General features: G+C 59.3%; 2 protein-coding genes across 3 annotated transcripts; one reads left to right on the forward strand and one right to left on the reverse strand.

Annotated features, from left to right (window-relative positions):
* Nucleotides 1-26: 26 nt before the first annotated feature.
* TFPT (TCF3 fusion partner) lies at nucleotides 27-4,807 on the reverse strand. Of its 2 annotated transcripts, none has more exons than XM_090261389.1 (6): nucleotides 4,683-4,807; nucleotides 3,636-3,894; nucleotides 2,406-2,476; nucleotides 808-877; nucleotides 512-730; nucleotides 27-182 (listed from the first exon to the last, which is right to left on the reverse strand). In XM_090261389.1, the coding sequence occupies exons 1-6, from the start codon at nucleotides 4,805-4,807 to the stop codon at nucleotides 63-65; spliced, it is 864 nt and encodes a 287-aa protein (XP_090117515.1). In that variant the 3' UTR covers nucleotides 27-62. The 2 variants fall into 2 exon arrangements, with proteins under 2 accessions (XP_090117515.1, XP_090117516.1); XM_090261390.1 differs by lacking the exon at nucleotides 4,683-4,807 and adding an exon at nucleotides 4,297-4,677.
* PRPF31 (pre-mRNA processing factor 31) lies at nucleotides 4,795-17,813 on the forward strand. Its single transcript, XM_090261388.1, has 14 exons — nucleotides 4,795-4,870; nucleotides 7,727-7,911; nucleotides 8,005-8,065; nucleotides 9,302-9,385; nucleotides 10,148-10,245; nucleotides 11,108-11,214; nucleotides 11,928-12,097; nucleotides 13,624-13,781; nucleotides 14,873-14,962; nucleotides 16,277-16,404; nucleotides 16,479-16,551; nucleotides 17,024-17,152; nucleotides 17,238-17,336; nucleotides 17,465-17,813. The coding sequence occupies exons 2-14, from the start codon at nucleotides 7,735-7,737 to the stop codon at nucleotides 17,588-17,590; spliced, it is 1,500 nt and encodes a 499-aa protein (XP_090117514.1). The 5' UTR covers nucleotides 4,795-4,870; nucleotides 7,727-7,734; the 3' UTR covers nucleotides 17,591-17,813.
* Nucleotides 17,814-21,411: the final 3,598 nt, after the last annotated feature.

Below are 21,411 nucleotides of genomic sequence, written 5' to 3' on the forward strand. Positions count from 1 at the left end.
GGTGGGAGCAGCAGACAGTGGCCGGGGGGGGTGTGGGGTCAGTTTATTGTTGGGGGGGCGGTTCAATCAAAGGGAGGGCTGGCTAGGGTGGGATAGGGCAGCAGTTTGTCTGGCCCCCGAGAAACCCAACTTGAGTCCAGGGCCTCATCTGCTTCGAAGCCAAAGTCTTCCTCAACCTTTATCTTGGGGAGAGAAGAGTGAGGTGTGAGTGGGTCTGGGGTCTGGAGAAGGCCCTTCAGCCCCACCATCCCTGCTCTCCCAGGCCAGACAGCTGCCTCGGTGCACCCCAAAGTCCCAGTGCTCCTGGGTCCGCGTGCTCTCCACGGCCTGCAGCCTCCCGTCGCTCCTTCCCAGCCTAGTCTCCCCGGCGTTTTCCAACTTCTCTTTCCCCCATAACCTCAGCCCCCCAACCCTGCTTCATGCCCTCTCCAGCCTTCCCAGCCGGATCCCCGCCGTGGAGCCCACAGCCCTGGTCCCTGCTTGCCTGGCCCCTGGGTCCCAGGCCCCCCACCTGCACTGGGGCCAGTTCCGGAGTCAGTGGGACTCCGGCTCGACGTCCCTCCCGCGGCGCCCGCCGCCTCCTCCGCCCGCTGGGCCCCTCTCCCGGGGCCGGGCTGCTGGGTTCTGGGGGTGCCGGCGTCCGTCTGGGCGGAGACAGCCCCTCTTTCTCTGGAGGCTCATTCTCAGCATTGCCGGGGGTGGGGGCATCTGTGCCCTGGCTGCCCTCATCCTGGCGGGGAGACAGGACGCAGGTGACGACCGTCCCGGACTCCGAGCTCAGCCGGGCCCCGGGGCGCCCGTGCTCACCTCCAGCATGATGGTGAACTGGCCCGCGCGGTAGTCGTCGCCGTAGGAGTCCAGCACTCTCATGAGGAACCTGCGCGCGCAGCGAAGCCGTCAGAGGACACCCTGGCTTCCCGGCAGTGGGGGAGGGGGGCGCCCAGAGGCCCGGCTCTGCCCGCCCCTAAAGCCAAGTGGCCCTGACCCGCAAGGTTCGGAGCTCCGGAGTCCAGGAGACCTGGGCGCCAAGCACCAGACCAGTCGTGGGGCGTTGGGCACCACAAGGTGACCTCTGCGCCGCTTTCCTGCTCTGTCTTTGGGAGACGACACCTGACGGGGACTGCCGTGAGAGGGACGCCACAACCAGACGGTCCCTGGAGCACTCGCTGGGATGCTGGCTTAGCCAGCGTTCAAAGGTAAGTCAAGTCATCTTTCTTAATAACTAAAAGGCCAGAGAGAGGGGCGTGCAGAGCACCGCTTACCGACTGCCTTCTCTCTCCCTGTCCCTCTTCTCAGTGCTCTTTGGGTTTTTTGCTTTTTGTTTTTGAAGCTCTAATTGACTAAATGCTTGCCTGTGAGCCAGCAAGTTACAATAGGTCAGTGGGGAGACCTCACTGGGAAAGTGAGGGAGTGCAGAAGAATGTTTCTGGGGGCAAGAGCAGCAAGTGCAAAGGCCCTTAGGTGGGTGGGGAGGTCTCTGGGGTGGGCCATCTGATTACAGCCTGGCTGGCTGTGGGAAGGGCGTCACTCCTACTGAGTCAGGCGGGACCCTGCAGGGTTTGGAGCAGAGGAGCGACTTGGCCTCGCTTATGCTTTATTTATTTTCTTGCCATTGAAAAAATCACTTATTTTTTTAAATAGTGGTAAGACATAAAATTGACTAATTTAACCATTTTTAAGGTGCAGTGCAGTGGCCTTAGTGACAGTCACATTGGCATGCAACCCTCAGCACGGTCCCCTTCCAGACTCTCGGCATCTTCCCAAAGTGAAACTGTCCAAAGTGAAACAAGAACTCCCTGGCCCCCGCCCCCTCCTCTCTGTCTCAAATTTGATTCCTCACCAAGGGACCCTTCAGTATAAGGTGAGTCTCCCCACTGTCCCGAGTGGGGACACAGAGAGTGACAGGATCAGCATCAGATACAGGTGGGCTGGCCCCCGAGCTCACACACTTGTCCTGCTCACAGTGACCTGAGGCGGGGGGCCCTGAGCTGAGCTCATCCTGTGGGCTCCCGTTTACTCCTCAGCAGCCTCGCGGCTTTGGGGTGACTTCTGCATCACCCTTAGTTGTCAGGAAACGGGGGCTCTGAGAAGAGGTGTCTCTTGCTCAGAGTCGCACAGCAACACAGTGCTTGAAACTGAGTGGGTGGCTCACAGCTGGGCCCCTTCGCTTGCTGCACTCACCGCTCAGAGGGCGCACTCCCGCTCCCCCCAGGCCTGGCCAGCTCTTTCCTGCGAGACCCTATCCCACTCCTGGTCCCTGCTGACCTCGGCTGCACCCTCACCTCCTCCTGGCCCCAGGCGGCCAGCCAGGCAGACAGGGAAGGGGGAGAAAGGACGAGAAGCAGGTGGAAACAAGTTCTGGGAGCAGAGGCACGCCAATCAGAGCAGGCGTGCAAAGCGATTACCTCCGCTCCTGCTGGAGCCTCCGAGTTATCCTCTGTACCTGATGGAGCCTGTTCAGGACCCGCTCGTTCACCTGCGGGGAGGCGGGAGCGCACAGGTCAGCCAGCCCCCATTAAACGGAGGGTGAGTGGAGCCCTGCTGTGGGCCAGGGAGACGGCCCGCAGGGGGTCTTGGGACCGTAAGGGGCTGTACCTCCTGCTCCTGCTCCTTCACCTGTCCACGCCTCCCCTGCTCCTCCCCTCCTGCCCTCCCCTCCACTCCCCCTGGCCTCCACGCTGCTGCTGCAAGTCCCGTACCCCCACCCCCATCCTGGGGGCTTCACACGTGCTCTTCCCCCGAGTTAAATGAGGTCATTACGGTGGACCCCAGTCCAATAACTGGCATCCTCATAAAAAGGAGGAAGTGGGACACAGACCACACAGACCGCTCATGCAGGGAGAACGCCACAGCAAGATGGAGGCAGAGCTACAAGCCAGGGGACCCCAAAGACCGCCAGCAGAACACCAGACCCCAGGAGTGAGGTGCAGGCAGTCCTCCTTCATGGCCTCAGAAGGACCAACCCTGCCGATGCCCAGCATGCGACCGCCAGCCTCTGGTGCCGCGAGGCAGTCCGTTTCTGTTACGGAGCCACCATTTGCAGTGCTTGGTGACAGCAAACGAACACAACCGAATTCAGAGTCTTCCCAGCAGCCAGATCTGACCACTGTCCCTTCCTTGTTTGAAACCTTTCACAACCGCCCCCCTCACTGAAAAAAAAGCAACGCTCGTGCCCTGCTGTCAGTGAGTTTGTGGGTCTGCGCACTGCCCCATCCTCGTTGTCCCTACGGAGGCCAATGCAGTGGTTCAGCGGGGGGAGCCCAAGACTATGGCAGGGGCCGTGAGGATGAGGGGGAGAAGAACCCAGGGAGTTGCAATGACAGAAGAGACAGGAGTGAAGGGCGACTGATGCCAGGGGCCTGGGAGACCTGAAGAGCTTGACCTTCGACCTGTGATCGTGGAGAGCAGGACAGGCACCTGCGAGCTGGTCTGGACTGTCAGGGAAGCTCCCAGAGGAGGCAGCACTCCAGGTACCTTGCACGGTGCCAGATGCAGAACAGGTGGGGAATAAACGACTAATGAATGGGAGAGTCAACCTGCTGGGCAAGGAGAGCTATGCATGTGGACAGACAGAAACGGGGAAGGGGTGGGAACTTAGGCCAGGGGACCCCAAAACGGAATCCGGACTCACCTACCTGCTCGATCTCCCGGCAGCGCCGACCTAGCGCCTGGTACTTCCTGCGATTGAGTTCCCGCTGGCGCCGTTGCTGGCCCCGGGCTGCCTCTTCCTCTTCATCTCGCTCCCGGAGGCTGGAGTTGCCCAGACCCCCAGACACGAACTCCACTTCTGTCTCAAGCTCGCTCTCCAGGATGTGTCCCCCAAACAGTGGAGGTAACGCCAGCTCCGAGCCTGGCGGCGCTGAGAACTCTTCAAAGCCCACGGCTGCCATGGTCCTGTAGAGTCAGGGAAATCTGAGGACCTTGAACCTCCGGCCCCCAGCCCCTCCTCCCCCAGACCCAGGAGTCCAGGCTCCCAGCCCTTCCTTCACAGGACCCACAGTTCAAGCCCCGACCCCTCCTCCCAGGATCTGGGAGTTTAGACCCCAGACTCTTCCTCCTGAGGATCCAGGGAAGGTCGAGGCCCGAAACCCTCACTGAGACCCAGGAGTCCAGGTCTCAAGCCGCTAGAACCGCAGCCTCTTCCCCCAGGAAGCTCAAGTGCAGACCCCAGTCCCTAAGATTTCTAACCCAGAGCCGTTGCACGAACTACAATCCCCATCAGCCCTCAGAGTAAAGCGCGGGTGGTTGCCCCTTCCGCAGGCGCAGTGCCTGTCAGTTTTCCTCAAAGCCACTTACCCTTCCCTCTGCTCCAGCTCCATCTCGCCCCCGCTCTCGGCGCCCCAGGACTCTGAACTTCCAACCTCGCAAACCTCTAGGTTAAGTCGTTCGCAAAACTACTCGTCCCATCAGATTCATAGACAAGCTTCCGAGACTTGGCCGCTAAGCCTCCTGGGAGTTGTAGTTCTCTACTTCCGGCTTTTCTCCCTAGTCGCACCCCCACCCCGAGTCCCGGCTGAAAGGCCTTGCTTTCTCGTCTAACCCCGCCCCAGTCGTCTGAGCTGCCTCCGTCTTTATTCTTGTCTTGACCATGTGTCTTCCGACCACGGCGATTCCCCGCTTAAGAGGCTCAGTCCTCGGAGGGCCGCGAGCCGGAGGAGTTCCTCGCCTCGACTCCTGCTCACCCCTTCTCCGTTTGGTGGCTGGTGCTAATAAAGTTGTTGTTCCAAACGCCGTCCGGAAGGAAGCGGGACGGGGACCAATCAGAGCGTAGCTTTGCCTCGGCGGCGGCGCGAGGGCAAGACGTCATCAGTGAGCGTCGACCACTGTTGGAACCTCGATTTCTAGAAACGGAGGAACGAGGAGGGAGGCGGTAAGTGTGTTGCTGCCGAGGGCAGGGCCGGAGGCCGGATACCTCTGTTTGGAGGTTGGACTGGAGCGTGGACAAAGGCGCTCCTGACGAGATTGACCACCCAAAGGTCTCACGTGCTCCCACAATGTTAGGACTCGGGGGTTACGGCAGGAGCCAAAATGTCCCCTGCGCTCTTAGAAGGCTGTGCTTGGGAAGATAGGTGATCGAGGAAGGACTTAGTCCCTAGGGTGTGAGGCGCCCTAAGGTCCCCGCAGGGCGCGAGGGCTGTGTCGCCAAGAGTGGGGTGCGTGAGAAATGGAGGCCGAGGAGGGGCTGGGCCCGTAAATAGTGAGGGGAGGATGTCGGTAAGCGAAGGAAGTGCGGCGAGGACTCGTGGGCAAAGGGGGTGGTCGCGGAGGCTGGTCCTTGTGCCTGCTCCGTGCCGGGTGCTGCAGAGCGCGCTGGGCCTAGTGAACGGTGACTGAAACGGCCCCTGTCAGGGAAACGTGAGCTCAGTGGGGACGACGGGCATTAAACAAAACGATCGGAGTTTAGAGACTCTTAAGTGTTGAAGCAAACTAAGGAATTCGTAGATGTAACACAGGGATAGGGTCTAGTCCGGGGGTGTCACAGAAGACCCAGGTCGCGAGACATAATATTTATGCCCTGCCAGAGAGACGCACAAATAACATGGGCAGTGACCTGAAGAAAAGAGACCATAATGTGGTGGGTATGAGGGTTAAACAAAGTTGTTTATTCATTTATCAAATATTTCTTGAGTGCCTGCTCAGCGCTAGACGGTGGGGATATAGCAGTGAGCAGACACGCGTGGCCCTTAGGTCTGCTCACGGTGTTCCCCGCCGGGGCACAGAGGAAAGAGGGTGGGGAGACGGACTTCCGTCTTGCATCTGCGGAGGGGTTGTGCTCCACACCGAAAGGAAGATGTCCTCGTGCAGAAAGTGGCTGAGGGGAGTTTTGGAGAAAGGCATGTGTGAGGTTTTAAAGGGGCGTTTAGGAGGAAACACGTGTCTTGTAAAGAGAAGTGAGTGTGAAAGGAACATGCTATGTCATGGAGAGCGGAGAGACTGAGCTCGGGGACACACCGGGACATCCCGGGGTCTTAACCCGGCAGCTCAAGGGCTACCTCTGTCCTGTTCTTGCCTCTTCAGTATGGTCTGTGCCATGGTGGTGGTGGGTTTTTATTTTTATTTATTTTTACCTAAATTATCCATTTAAATAATAAAAAGAGAAACGTTTCAAACTGGGACATTGAACATAAAAGTTTTTAATTTCTTGCTTCTCTTGAAAGAAATGAGGGAACCTGGCAACATGGAGCCCGTGTTCCCCCTGGTGTGTCTAAAGCTGAGTGTCAGGCATGAGTTCTCTGGTTCTCCACGCCCCGTTCCTCCCTGCTGCCCGAGCCCCAGGACGCCCCACTCACTGGCCACCCACTTAGCTGCTGAGCACTGGAGTTTGCAGCTTCCGTTTTCTTACCTTAGAGCAGCCGTTCTCAACCTGTGGGTCACAACCCCTTTGGGGGTCGAATGACCCTTTCACAGGGGTCGCCTAAGACCATCGGAAAACACATACACAATTACATATTGTTTTTGTGATTAATCACTGTGCTTTAGTTATGGTTGGGGGTCCCCACAACATGAGGAACTGTATTAAAGGGTCGCGGCCTTAGGAAGGTTGAGAACCACTGCCTTAGAGGGTGGTGCAGAAGAGGAGGGAATGAGGAAGGGGAATGGATTTATGGAGAGAGGAAAGGGACGGGAGGAGGGAAAGATAGCTTATTTTTAAAAAAATGCAGCTCTAGCCAAGTGGCTCAATTGGTTGGAGTGTCATCCGGTGCCCCAAAAGGTTGCGGGTTCAGTCCCCAGTCAGGGCACACGCCTGAGTTGTGGGTTTGATCCCTGGTTGAGGCATGTATGGGAGACAACTGATCAGTGTTTCTGTTGCACATCGATGTTTCTCTCTTCCCTTGTCTCTCTTTAAAATCAATAAAAACATATCATTGGATGAGGGAAAAGAAAAAGCAGTGGGGAGGATGGAGTGCTGGGGATTGGCCTTTGTAGAGTAAGTAGTGCTTCCCAAGCTTTTCCTCTTGGTGGGACTCACAGAAAATACTAATCGTGCAGCTCCTGGGGGAGTTGAGGCTGCCTGTAGCCAGAGTGACCAGCCTGGGCACTTTAGACACATGAGGCCTATCTCGTTGCTCTGAAGACTGAGAAACTCAGTATTTTAGGAAACCTATCACCCAGTTGGGGCCCAACAATTGGTGGGGGTGGGAAGGCTCTGTTATTTAAAAAAAGAGAGGGTTTGCATCTTATCGTGGGAAGGCTGTATCTTTTTTTTTTTTTGAAAGATTTTATTTATTTTTAGAGAGGGGGGAAAGGAGCGAGGAAGAGAAGGAGAGAAACATCAATGTGTGGTTGCCTCTCACACGCCCCCAACTGGGGACCTGGCCTGCAATCCAGGCATGTGCCCTGACTGGGAATTGAATCAGCGACCCTTTGGTTCTCAGGCCGGCACTCAATCCACTGAGCCACACAAGCCAGGGTGGTAGGATGTATCTTTTAAGCCTTATCAGGGGCATGCTCTGTCTCGTAGGTGAAGTGAGTGAGAGGGTAGGCGGTGTGACTTGTGGCTGGAGATTATCTGGGTTCCAGAACGCTTGTTCATGGATTAATTCAGTCGGTGTTTATTGAGCACTTACTACATGCCAGGCATGATTAGGAGTTGGAGAACAGTGCAAATAAAAATGCCTGTCCTTGTGGATCCTGTGTGCTAGTGGGGTTGATGAGGAGGGACCAGGGCCTTCTTGGGGGGAACCCCTCTTGGTAATGGGGAGTAACCCTGTCCTCCCCTCCACAGGCCTCAGGATGTCTCTGGCAGACGAGCTCCTGGCTGACCTCGAGGAGGCGGCGGAAGAGGAGGAAGCAGGAAGCTATGGGGAGGAAGAAGAGGAGCCAGCGATCGAGGATGTGCAGGAGGAAACACAGCTGGATCTTTCCGGGGATTCGGTTAAGAGCATCGCCAAGCTGTGGGACAGCAAGATGGTGAGCAGGCTGCCACAGGCAGCTTGGGGTGGGTGAGGTCCGCAGTGGTTCTTCCTGAACGGTCCTGGGCTCTGACTCTCCTCTCCTCCTCAGTTTGCTGAGATCATGATGAAGATAGAGGAGTATATCAGCAAGCAAGCCAAGGCTTCGGAAGGTACCTTCTCCCCCGACTCAACCCCACCCACACGCCTGGTCTCCCGCCAGGCCCCCGGGCCCCTTCTGCTGCCTGCCCCTCGGCCTTTTCCAGAGCCCTCCCCTTCTCTCCAGGGAAGACACTGCATTTTGGAGCTGACACTTCCGAAGTCCTCGCTCCATGCTGAGCGCTCCCCAGTTGCCTAGCAGGGCTGTCAGGGGCTCTAAGTGGGTCCTGTGACCAGCTGCAGGGGGTTTGCCTCGGGGCTTATTTACTTCACGTTCTATTTCTTTGGATTTTTTTAGCATCCAATTTAGTTTTTTACTTTTCATTACAGTTAGCATAACATTAGATTAGTTTTAGGTATACAGCATAATGATTAGGCATTTATATAATTTATGAATTGGTTCCCCCCGATAAATCAAGTACCCGCCAGGCACCATACGTAGTGATTACAGTATTACCGACTGTACTTCCTGTGCTGTACCAGACGTCCCGTGACTAGTGTGTGACTACCAGTTTGTATTCTTAACCCTTTCAGCTCTTTCCTCAGCCCCCCAACCCCCGTTTCACCTTTTCTTTATATCAGCGTATTTTTTTCTCGTTACATTTGTCTCAGGAGGAAAGTGATGCTACTGTGGGTAGAAAACTGGGCTGGTTGGTAAATAGGAAGTGACCGTAGGAAACGTACAGGATGCCGTGACTGGGGGAACAGGAAGTGCCCGTAATAAATGTACACAATGACGAACGCATCACCTAAAACCTCTTCTTGGCGCGGCGTCGGGGCGCACTGGGCTCTCTGGAGCAGCCCCCAGAGGGCTATCCTGCTACACCCCTGTTCTCCCCGTCGGGGTCCGGCTCTCCCGAATTTGGCTGCGAGAAGCCGCGGGCGGTTGTCGGGCACAGGGGTGGGGCCGCCGGAGCGGAGTGTCAGGGAGAGTCACTCCTTCCTTTCTGTAAAGTCTTCCTGAGGCCCCACGGGGCCGGGCCTGTGTGGGTGCTGGGCACCAGAGGGGTCAGCCGAGGTCGGACAGGCCCCGTGCCGGACAGCTACGGGTGGGCAGTGCCTGCTGCAGCCACCGGAGGGCCAGCCGACCCTGCCTCGGGGGTCCGGGAGGAACTGGCACCTGGGTTGGACGTTAAAGCACAAATGCACACGCCAGGCCAATAGCTGGGGGACGCCTGCCCAGGGGCAGAGCTGCGTGTGCAGAGCCTCGGACGTGGGGCGGCTCACCAGGCTGTTTCTCCCCCTCACAGTGATGGGACCCGTGGAGGCGGCCCCCGAGTACCGCGTCATCGTGGACGCCAACAACCTGACGGTGGAGATTGAGAACGAGCTGAGTGAGTGTGGGAGGGACAGGCGGGATCCTGGGCTGGCATTTCCCAGGGTCCGGCCTTTCCCAGGGTCCGGCCTCCGAGCCCCCGCCGCTGCTAGCTTGAATCCAGGGTCCGCTGCTGCGAAGGAAGTGTGTTTTCCTCTCATGGGGAAGTCTGAGTGAGCAGCCCAGGCTGGCACCTGGTGCAGCAGCATCTGGTTCTCATCCTTTTTAAAAAATTTTTTTAAAGATTTTGTGTATTTAGTTTTAGAGACAGAGAGGGAGGGAGAAAGACAGGGAGACAAACATAGATCAATTGCTTCTTACACACCCCCAACTGGGGGCCTGGCCCGCAACCCAGGCCTGTGCCCTGACTGGGAACTGAACTGGCGACCCTTTGGTTTGTAGGCCGGTGCTCAGTCTGCTGAGCCACACCAGCCAGGGCCCATCCTCTTTGTCTTGTTGATCTGCCATGGTACAAAGTGACTGCCCACTTCCAGCCATCACCTCTACATCCCTGCCAGCAAAACAGGCCAGAGAAGAGGGCACAGCTCTCTCCTATTGGGGTGACCTGGAAGTTTCATGTGCCGCTTGGAGACCAGGACTCATTTTCGCTTGCCCAGCAGTGAGGGAGCCAGGAAACGTGGCCTTTATTCTGGGTGTCCTTGCGCCCAGTGAAAGCTCAGGGGTTGGGGTACTAAAGGAAGACGGGGAAGCGGATGTGGGGGGCAGCCAGCAGAGTCTGCCTGTCCCCTCATCGGACACCTCCCACCCCTGCCCCCCTCAGACATCATCCACAAGTTCATCCGGGATAAGTACTCGAAGCGGTTCCCCGAGCTGGAGTCGCTGGTGCCCAATGCGCTGGATTACATCCGCACGGTCAAGGTAGGCGGGACGCGTGGGGCTCGGGGACAAGCGGGGCTCCTCGGCAGCCACCGTGGGAAGGGGAGGCCGGGCGCCGCCCTGGGCCCTGGGTCGGGAAAGGCTGCCCTCGCTCAGCTTTGGCCGGAGGTGGTGAGCACCGGAGGCAGGTGAATGGGCGGCTCTGCGAGATGGCGGAGGCCCCAGCTGCCTCCCTCGCCCTCTGGGGTCTGGAGGGGGTGGCAGGTGGCCCAGCTGCCCAGTGCGGAGGGAGGGAGCCTGGGAAGGACGTTCTCACGGGTCCTCCACCCCACCTCCCACTCCCGGGTCTCCTGAGAGGGGCGGGGGGGGGGGGAGGCCCAGGCAGCAGGGGAGGGAGATGAGGGGCGCCCCACTGCTGCTGTGGGACAGCCGTGCAGATGCGGGGGAAGAAGTGCGTGGTCGGTGTCCAGTCCCCAGGAGGGTGACGAGCCCTGGTGGGTGCAGGGAGCAAGACACTGGAAATGAGGGGGCAGAGTTGAGGTCGGATCACATCCGACCTCTAAGCCCCGGAGGGAGGGTGCAGTGCCAGTGAAGGCGGGGACACCGGGGTGCGGGGCGGTGGCCAGGGACGTCTGTGCAGGGAGGCACTGGGTCAGGTTCGCAATCGAGTTGACCAGGCTGCGGGTCCTCCCTGGTGGCCAGTGACTCTGGTCCGTTCCCAGGTCAGCCAGCACAGGCCCGCCAGTGCCGATGCTTTGAGCAGACGCTCTCGGAGCTGGTAGGGGCAGGAGAAGCACCCCAACTTTCCCAGCACCCCCAGAGCAGACCCGAGCCGGTGCAGGAGCGAGAGGGTCTGAGCCTTTCTGAGTCCCCGTGCCGTCCCCCATGGCCTCCTCACCCCCAGGAGCTGGGCAACAGCCTGGACAAGTGCAAGAACAACGAGAACCTGCAGCAGATCCTGACCAACGCCACCATCATGGTCGTCAGCGTGACCGCCTCCACCACCCAGGGGTGCGTACCCAGTGGGGAGAAAGCGCCGAGGCCCAGCTGACAGCAGACGGCCGTCTCGGGGTCCCAGTGGCACGGGTGTCAGTCTCAGGAGGACAGTTCACTTCAGTCCCACATGTGTGACTAGCTGGGCTCGGGGTCCCCACTTAGTGAGGAGCCAGCCCCCCAAGCCCCCAGCGCCTGCAGTCCTGTGGGGCGAGGCAGAGGGTGGGCCGCAGTCGGGGGGGAAGGCAGGGACTTTGTTTGGGCTCCCTCCTCGGCATCCGCGCCGGGCCTCGGAAAAGGAACCGTTTTTAAACACCGAGCAGAGTCCTGTGGATGGAGACCTCCCGCGGGTTGTCATCCTGTTCTATGCACAAACGGTGCTTTCCCTGACCAGGTGACAGAACTTAGCAACATGGATGCGGCCCCGCCCTCTCAGAGCTCCTGTCTGGGAGGAAGGAGGTGCATGCATAGGTCAAAGGCCAAGGGGCAAGTGTCAGCTGCAGAGGACGGGTGCCTACCCAGCCTGGGTCTGGTGGCTTCCTGGAGGAGGTGGTGACTCAGCCTCAGGCAGGGACCGAGCTCTGAGGGGAGGGAATAAGCAGGCCCCTAGCTTACCGCTGCCCAGGGGTGATTGTCCGGAGGCCGCACACACCTGCACGTGTGTACACGTATGCGCACGGGGGGGGGGGGGAGGCCCGTCCCAGCCACGCCCCCGCCCTGCCCCCACCCAGGCAGCAGCTGTCGGAGGAGGAGCTGGAGCGGCTGGAGGAGGCCTGCGACATGGCCCTGGAGCTGAACGCCTCCAAGCACCGCATCTACGAGTACGTGGAGTCCCGCATGTCCTTCATCGCGCCCAACCTCTCCATCATCATCGGCGCGTCCACGGCTGCTAAGATCATGGGTGAGCCTGGGGCCAGGAGAGGGGCCGTGTGACCCCCGCAGGGTGGGGACGCTCATCTTGGCAGTGGGTGCGCGCCGGGGGCGGGTCCCCGGGCTCCTGGCAGGAGCACTTGCTGGGAGTTCGGTGGCGCAGCTGCGCTCCTCGCTCGGGCTGCGTCACAAAGCTTCAGCCCTCGAGATCCGGGGTTTCCCAGCCTGGGGGCCTGAGTGCAGGCGCGGCGGGCTGGTGCCTCCTGAGCCCGCAGGTGGCATCTCTCCTCTCTGTCCTTACGTGGCCGTCCCTCTGTGCCTGTGCGTGTCCTCATCTCTTCTTATGAGGGCAGCGGTCACACTGAGCTAAGGCAAAGCCTACGATGGCCTGTCACCTGCGTCACCTCTTTACGGCCCGTCTCCAGGCACGGCCACGTTCTGAGGCAGGGGGTCTGTGAGGCTGCCAGCACCCGAAGCTTGGGGGCCAAAGCTGGGCCCCTGACAGCCACCTTGGGGGCAAGTGTGCAGGGTCTCAGGGTAGGAGGAGGCAGTGGTTTCAGGGCAGGATGCACTTGTGGGGTCCTGCTCCCCCTCACTGACCTCGAACCCTTAGGCAGGTGGCCTCACGTGCCTCAGTGTCCCGGGTGGTGACTGGGGGTTCGCTGTGTCCCGGGTGGTGACTGGGGGTTCGCTGGTTTCCCATGGCTGTTGCAAAAAACAACCGGAAACCGAGCTCCTTAAACAACACGATCTATCGCCTCACGATTCTGGACAACCGGAGCCATCAGGGCCTCCTGGGGCTGAAGTCACGGTGCGGGCAGGGCCGCGTCCCTTGGTGGAGGGTCTGGTGGGGGGCTGTTTCCTGGCCTTTCCTGCTGCTAGAGGTGCCCCAGGCCCTGGCTCAGGGCCCCTTCCTCTGTGTTCAGTCTGCTCTCGCGTTGCCGACCGACACACTGCCTTCCTCTTCCACGTGTAAGGGCCCTTTGTGGGTACATTGAACCCAGGTCCTCCGGAAACTCTTCGAAGTCCCTTGGCCGTGAAAGGCACCAGGGTCGCAGGTTCCGGAGATGGTGACCAACGTCTCCAGGGCTGCTCTGCTCCCGCGTGGGGGAGCGCCCTGTGCTGGAGGCTCAGGTTGAGGATTCGTTCAGCTGACGACGGTTTCCCTAAGCCAGGCAGCAGCCTGCTTGCAGCAGGCCCTGTCAGAGGGCGCGTCTCTCCCTGCAGCCCTCTCCCGTCCCTGCAGCAGCAGACTGGCCCACGGGAGCCCACGGCGCCGCGCACCGGGGCCCTGGGGTCCGCACTTCCCGGGCGGGCTGTGCTGCCTCGCAGGCTCTGGGGTCAGGTTCCTGACGGGCCGTTTGCCCGCTGTGCACGCTCAGGCAAGCTGCTTCACCTCTCGGAGCTTCCTCCACATGGCTCCTCTGAGTGAGGCAGGCCGTCCCTGGCGGGTCCGCCACGGACCCAATCAGAAACTCGGTCAAGGTGCAGCACCCAGGGGAGCCAGCAGGCAGATGCCCTGCTGCCTCTCACCTCCCCCCTCCCCTCGCACTGCAGGGGTGGCCGGCGGCCTGACCAACCTCTCCAAGATGCCCGCCTGCAACATCATGCTGCTGGGGGCCCAGCGCAGGACGCTGTCCGGCTTCTCGTCCACCTCCGTGCTGCCGCACACCGGCCACGTCTACCACAGCGACATCGTGCAGTCCCTGCCCCCGGTGAGCCCCGCGCTGCGCACGCTCCCGCCGGCCGACGGCAGCGGCCAGGAGCCGGGGACGCTGGCGCTGGCTTCCAGCAGTGCCACTCGCCGGTTAGGTGCCCGCGGACGAGCGGCCTGAGCTCTGGGCCTCCGTCTCTCCATCTGTAAAATGGGGACAGCGAGCCTGCTTCACGGTCACGATGAGGACTCGTCCGGGTCAGGCCTTGCACCCGACACATGAGTGACGTAGGCTTTACCTTGCGAGGCTGCGGGTTCCTCAGACCGTCCCCATGCCCAGCGGCCCACAAGGAGGCCTCGCAGAACTCGCAGGACCTGGCGCACCCGGGGTCACAGCTACGCCCGGAGAGGACAGCAGCGTCCGCCAAGGGGAGCGCGTGAGAGGCAGGGTCTGGGGGACCCGTTGTGGTGCTTCCGGGCGGGCGTCCTACCCGTGACCGGGACACGCTCCTTTCCCAGCACCAGCGTGCCACAGCCAGGCTCGGTGTTCAGAGTCCTTACTGGGACCTGGTGACGCAGGCGGCTGGTCCCCGTCTCCAGCTTGGCCGATTCCTTCCCCGAACCCAAAGACTCCCCGCCCGCCCCCCAAATCACAAGGGTACTGTGTGGCCAGGGTCCGGCCCCTAAGGGCAGGGTAGTTTTTCACTACACATTGCAGCTGTTATGTTATAATTACTATTACTTGAGACCTGTGGGGACAGGTTTACACGTACCATCTGGGTGTTTCCGAAAACACGGGCCAGCTTTTCTTCCACGGCACCGGACACGATTTTCAGCGATAACCCTGCATATTTTCTTAACACGCTTATTCAAACATATAACCATAACAAACTTATTTTTTGGTATTGGTAATTTTCCATCTGTAGCAGTACAGGTGTCCATGCAAACCAGGTTAAGTTTTTTAAAAGTCGTTTGAAAGAAAACACCGGCGACGATACTTGGTCACCATGACCCGTTATTACAGTAACACACGGCACAAGGGTGAACCGCTGGCAGGCGGAAATTGGACCGTGGTGGTGGCCAGCGTTTCGGAAGCCCAGTGGCCTTATTGAACCCTCCCCTTGACTTGGCCTCCGTTTCCCATTCTTGCAGGACCTCCGGCGGAAGGCGGCCCGCCTGGTGGCCGCCAAGTGCACGCTGGCCGCCCGCGTGGACAGCTTCCACGAGAGCACAGAGGGGAAGGTGAGGGGCGGTGGGCGCCCGGGCGGGGGCCTGTGTCCGTCCAGGGAGCGCGCTCATCCTAACGGGTCGTGTCCCCTCCCCCCGTTTCCTGTCACTACTGCTCTGAACAGGTCACCACACTAAGCATAGTGACTTCATGAAACACAGGTTTATTACCTTCCAGTCCTGCAGGTCGTAGTCCGAAATGGGCTTGATGGGGTTAAAATCAAGGTGTTAGCAGAGTTCGCTCCTTCTGGGGGCTCCAGGGGAAGGTTGGTTCCTGCGCCCTCTCCCCGCGCTTCCAGAGGCCACTGACGTCCCTGGTTGCAGGGCACCTCCCTCCGTCTCAGAGCCACAGTGCAGCGCCTCCCATCTCTGCCTCAGCACCTGTCCTCACACCTCATTTGCCCCTTAAGGACCGGGTGACGACCTTGGACCCATACTGTCCCCACCTCCAGACCTTGGCGTGACCACACCCGTGAAGTCCCTTCTGTCACGTCGGGTGACATAGTCACAGGGACTGGAGATTTGGATGTGGACCCTTTTGGGGGTGGGGGCCACATTTGTTTGCCTGTTGCATTGGGATCTGTACACGTGCTACCATGCAGTTACTCCTCGGCAGACCTGTTCCGCGGGAGGGCGTTTTCTTTCTCTCTCTCACTGCCCCGCGCACTGGTCTGGAGGCTGGGGTGCAGGGCGAGCAGCACAGACAGAAGGCTTGCCTCGGTGGCACTCACGCTCCAGCCGGGGGGCAGGGGGAGGAGACAGCAGGTGACTCTGGTGTCCAGTGGAGCCACGTCCGCGCTCGGAAGAGAAGTGAAGGGTATTGGGTGACCAGGGAGGTGAGGGTGTCACAGAGACCTGAGTGGCGTTAGCAAAGGCCGGTGAATCTCGTGGGTACTGGGGGACAGTCGGTGCAAAGGCCCTGAGGCCACAGCACAGCCGGGCTGGGCCAGGAGGCTGGTGGGCCGCGGCAGGCCTTGGACCGTGCGCCTCAGGCGCTCAGCTGCCACGGACACACTGAGAAGGGGCTGATCTGGGGTCTTTCCTGAGGTCGAGCCCCGTGGGATTTGCGGGGTGAGGGAGAAACGGAATGGAGGCTGATCGAGTCCCGGGCGCCCCCACCTGCTGGCCCGCAGAGAGTGAGGGTGAAGGGGGGGTGGGCAGGGGTTCTCAGGCTGCTCCCGTCAGGGTGTCGGGGACGCGCTTCTCTGTGGGTGCAGCGTTCAGAGGACGGTCTGGGGGTCGCCAGGTCGTAGGTGGAGCTTAAACCCAGAGAGCCAATGCTGGCTGAGCCCACGGAGCAGCTGCAGCCCCGCCCCGTGCCCCCCTCAGGTGGGCTACGAGCTCAAGGACGAGATCGAGCGGAAGTTCGACAAGTGGCAGGAGCCGCCCCCCGTGAAGCAGGTGAAGCCGCTGCCTGCGCCCCTCGACGGGCAGCGCAAGAAGCGAGGAGGCCGCAGGTGGGCGCCGGGCGTGGCCAGGCCGGCGGGGCGGGGCGCGCTGTCCCGGCTGACGCCCTCTGCTCCGTCCTCAGGTACCGGAAGATGAAGGAGCGGCTGGGGCTGACGGAGATCCGGAAGCAGGCCAACCGCATGAGCTTCGGAGAGGTGGGCCCCGGGCCCTCCCCACCCTGCCCTGCCGCCCGCTGCATTTGTCCCTGTTTGCCCTGGGACCCCGGCCCCCCTCTGATCTGAGCACCACCCCAGCCTCCTCCCTGGTCCCCCAGCCCCAAAGGCTCTAAATCTGCCCAGCTCCTGGTCCGGGCTTGCTCCTCCCTGCTCCCCTTCCCATGTCCTGCCCCACGCCTCACCTTGCCAGTATCAACGTCCAAGCATGCTCCCGTCCCACAGGAACCACAGACACACGCACAGCCCCTCTCACCTGTCAGCCTGGGGAGCAGTGACAGGACCCGGCTACTCTCTGGGCCCCCAGGGTCACCTGGGGCCTCAGCAAGACTCACCACACTCGGGCCCAGTTGGTGCCTGAGCAGGTGCCCGCAGGACTGCCTTGTCAGGTGGACGCTTGGGCTTCTAGCCAAAAGCGGGGTCACTAACTCCAGGATGCCGCCCCCTCCCCCAGATCGAGGAAGACGCCTACCAGGAGGACCTGGGCTTCAGCCTGGGCCACCTGGGCAAGTCGGGCAGTGGGCGTGTGCGGCAGACACAGGTGAACGAGGCCACTAAAGCCAGGATCTCCAAGACGCTGCAGGTACGGCTGGGCCTGCGTGGGACGGGTGAGGCAGACGTGGGTGAAGAGCCTAGGTCACAGCTGGGACCTCCCCTCCCCCCCACAGCGGACCCTGCAGAAGCAGAGCGTGGTGTACGGCGGCAAGTCCACCATCCGCGATCGCTCCTCGGGGACCGCCTCCAGCGTGGCCTTCACCCCGCTCCAGGTACCTGGGAAACCCCTTCCGCACCCCGTGGATTGGGTGCCCTGCCTGTTCACCCAGGGCTGTGGGAGGGGGCTGTCAGGAGCCAGGCCGTCCCCTGACCCCATCGTCTGTCTCCCTCACCTGCCCAGGGCCTGGAGATTGTGAACCCACAGGCAGCCGAGAAGAAGGTGGCCGAGGCCAACCAGAAGTACTTCTCCAGCATGGCTGAGTTCCTCAAGGTCAAGAGTGAGAAGAATGGTATCATGTCCACTTGAGGGGCCGCACCCTGGGTGGCCACCCACTGCAGGGACGCAGAAGCCATGGCCGTCTGAAGGGGTCTGGTGCCAGAACTGTCCAAGGAGGCACAGAGGCCCCCAGCACCGAGATTGCCACCCCGTTCAGGGGCAGAGCCCGTCTTCATCACACCTCGTCTTTTTTATTTTAATTAGGAAAGGAGATACTTTTGGGAGAAGTGTGATTAAAAGCACGTTGCCAGGATCGGTCCCTGGGGAGTGATTGTTTGTCAAGCACCTGGGCACCTGGAGGAGTCAGAGCCGCCTGGTTTGGGAGACAGAGCATCGGTTCCCGATACGGGTGGGCCCTGAGCCCTGTCACGGGATCCCAGGAAGAGGAGCGCCCTCCCCGTCCCCACACCCCTGGGGGACTCTCAGGCATTCACACCCAAGCAGCGCACCTGCTGAGAACCCCAGCTTCGCGCGTAGGCCGACCTGGGTGGTTGTGGCATCGTGGCAGCTGGCCTCCCTGTTCCACTCCACGAGACGCCCAGGAGGCGCCCAGCCCTGGGCTGGCCCTTGGCCCAGTGACCAGGCACTGCTGTCACTTCTCTGTAGCATCTGCTGGGACTTGCCCCCCATCTGTGCCAAGCTCGAGTCACCAGGTACAGACGAGGAGCCCCTAGGCTGTCGGGAAGAGGACCCAACCAAGGCCTCCTCCACTTGGCTTGAACGGGGCAGGCCGAGGGGGCTCGTGGGCTGCGGACAGGCGGGCAAAGGCCACCTGGGTGGGAAACAGTGTGGGCAGTGTGGGCAGAGGCTCAAGACCTCGGTTATCCTGTGAGGGCTCACGCAGAGGGTGCCGCCCACAGCCCCGTCCACTGTGCTCTGAGCCGGGCTTCCCAGTGCACCAAGGAGGAGGCCCAGGTGCCTTACCCGGGAGGTCAGCGCCCTCCTAGATACTGTGGGGAGGAAGGAACTGTCCTCTCCCCTCAGGGTCCTTTTGGCTGGTCCAAGAGACATGAGAGATTAGCAAGAGAAAATCAAGTTTAATCCTTTATCTCTTAAAACCTTTTATTATGGGCACAGCCCCTAATTCACATTCTTCTGTATCGTTAAGGGGAGGGAGGAGAAATTTCTTGTGAGCCTGTCGGGTCTTGGCTGGGTGGCTCATTTTGAACCTGGACGTTACCCAGGAGGCGAATGCACAGGCAGGAACCAGCCCCGCAGAAGGTGGCGTCTCCTGGCTGCCATCACAGGTGTCTCCAGCACAGCCTTCTCCCTGTGGCTCTGGTTTCTGGGTCCAGTCTGAAGATGTCCCTCTTTGATCTTCTCTGCGCCACCCCCCTCCCCACTCAGGGCTCTGTGTCCCTGGACCTCGGGGCTCCCTGAACCTGTCTCCTCCCACACACCTGGGAGCTTCCTTCTAACAGCAAAGTTACCCCAGGTCACCTAACTCTTTCCCAAGTTTATCATTGAGCCTTTAGATAAGTCTGTAAAAGTGACAGTCTTTGCTGGTCTACAGAGAAGGTCCCTCTGTTCCTCTGGGCACAGCCCTCAGACTCCCATCTCCCTTGGCCAGAGTGAATCTAATGGGATTGGCGGGGCGTGGTTTTCAGGAAAGAATCTGAGTCACTTGGCCCTGCAGCCAAGATCCTTGAAGCTTATTCAGTTTCAGAACCACGTGGAAGGTGTTAAAATGAGCTGCTGGGCCCAGGGTTTCTGGTTCAGTTGGTTTATGGTGGCCTCAAAATGGCATTTCTAACAAGGTCCCAGCTGATGTTTATGCTGCTGATCCTGGTGTGAGAAACGCTCACAATAAATCACCGGGACACAGGACTTGAGCAGCAAAGTGAGGCGTTTATTCATGAGTCTGCAGAGTCAGGCGCACAGCCAGCCAGGGGCATGCGCGCATGAAGTAGACAAAGAAAACTGGTTTCATACTCACCCGATTAGCCCCCCCCCCCCCCGTTTCTCCATTACTGGTTACTCCGGGTTCACAATCTAACGTGATTAACTACTTAACTCAGGGTGGGATTAACTAAGAGTAATCTAGTTATAGGTCTATCCCCAACTTATTTGCAAAGTTATCTAGCTACATCTTCCCATTTCTCTTTTTGGTGATGACAGCCTTCCTCCTTTTGACCCCAGAGATATGTGTGAGGAGCTACAGAATGCCATTTCCTCGCCCCTTTTCCATGATTGATTTGCTAATTATCTCCTACTGGTTTGAGAGTCACTGGCTTCTTTATCCCTAACACAGGGACCACACTGAGAACCACTGCTCTAGGAAATTAGATTAGCTGAATGTTGGGATCCTTTCAAAAGTTTTTAAAATTACTGCTATCTGGTTCTGATCACCAGAGTTTTAAAAAGAATTTACTTCTTTATTTTTAGGGAGAGGGGAAGGGAGGGAGAGAGGGAGAGAAACATCAATTGGTTGCCTCTCGTATGTGCCCCAGCTGGGGACCAAACCCACAACCCCAGCTGTGCCCTGATGGGGAATCCAACCAGTGACCTTTCGCTTCGCAGCGACTGAGCCACACCAATCAGGCCCAGATTTCCACTCCACTCCCACCGCTGGTCTACGCTGAGGTCTCAGTCTGGATTTTTTAAAAAGCCATTCAGGTGATTCTAATGTGCAGCCAAGTTTGAGAACCAGTGCTGTGGATCCTTGTTACTCAGAGTACAAAGTGTGGACCCTCTGGTCAACTGGGAACTTGTTAGAAAAGCAGAATGTGGGGCCTCCTGAATCAATCTGCATTTTAACCAACCTCCAAGTGATTTCTGAGAAGTCCAAGAGGCTGTCCGGTCCAGGACCACACTTGGAATAGAGCTTTGGCTCTATATCAAACTCACACTCCATAATGAGCACAGGGATCATCCGGGAAGTCTAAAAGTGCAAATCTCTGGGGGCTATGTGGACCTAAGAACCCTGCACTTTTACAAGCATTCTTTTCTCCCTGCCACAGGCTATTCTGATCAGTTCTCATTTGCATTTAACTGACTTCCCTCGCCTAGAGAAGGTGGGCAAATCTGGCTTCCTGTGTTGACGGGTGTGCAAGCCTTAACCACAGTCATTCCTCGCATTCTTTCATTCATTTCAGCAAAGGGTTACTCGGGGCTTCCAAGGGAGTTGAATGATTACAAAAATGATGGCAGACGGGCAAACATCAAACCGAATGAACAGGGCTCACACGAGCACTCAGCGTGGGATGTTAGGGAAGTTTTCCTCCCAAGAGAAGTTCCCAGAGCCGAGCTCTTAAGAACCAAGAGGCATGCACTGACCAGTTGGTTGGGCGTCATCCCGCAAAGAGAAGGCCGATTCCCAGTCAGGGCACATGTCTGGGTTGCGGGTTCCGCCCCGGGTCTGGGCGCGTGTGCGAGGCAGCTGATGTTTCTCTACTCCCTCCCTTACCGTAAACAAACAAACCAACAGACATAAGCGTGGGCTCGTCTGTGCCTTCTGCAACGCCCTCCCGACACCGAGGAAAGGAGGGTGCAGAGGAGTTACTGTCCCACAGCCACGTAACCCTCAGGGGCAGGACAAAAACTCCGTGCCCCCCGGCGCTTCCCGACTAATTCAGCCATAACGTGGTGCCAGTGACTTGGGACGCGATCTTCTGCTTCCTCCATCAAGCACTGAGTCTCAAGAGGCGCCAAACACACACTTGGAGAAAGACTGTGTTGCGGAAAAACAGGGACTAGCCGGCCTGGCCGAGGCCAGGAATTCAGAGCAATGCGCCCAGTTCCCAAGCCTGCCTGCTACGCCCTGTTTCACACGCCCTAAGCGTGGGTACTGCCCACTCCCTCTACTATTGGACAAACTGGCCTGAATGATAATAGTCAGGGCCAACGAGGGG

This window comes from Furipterus horrens, unplaced genomic scaffold (assembly GCF_987537825.1).
Source record: "Furipterus horrens unplaced genomic scaffold, mFurHor1.1.pri manual_scaffold_13, whole genome shotgun sequence".
In the NCBI taxonomy this organism is placed as follows: Eukaryota; Metazoa; Chordata; class Mammalia; order Chiroptera; family Furipteridae; genus Furipterus; species Furipterus horrens.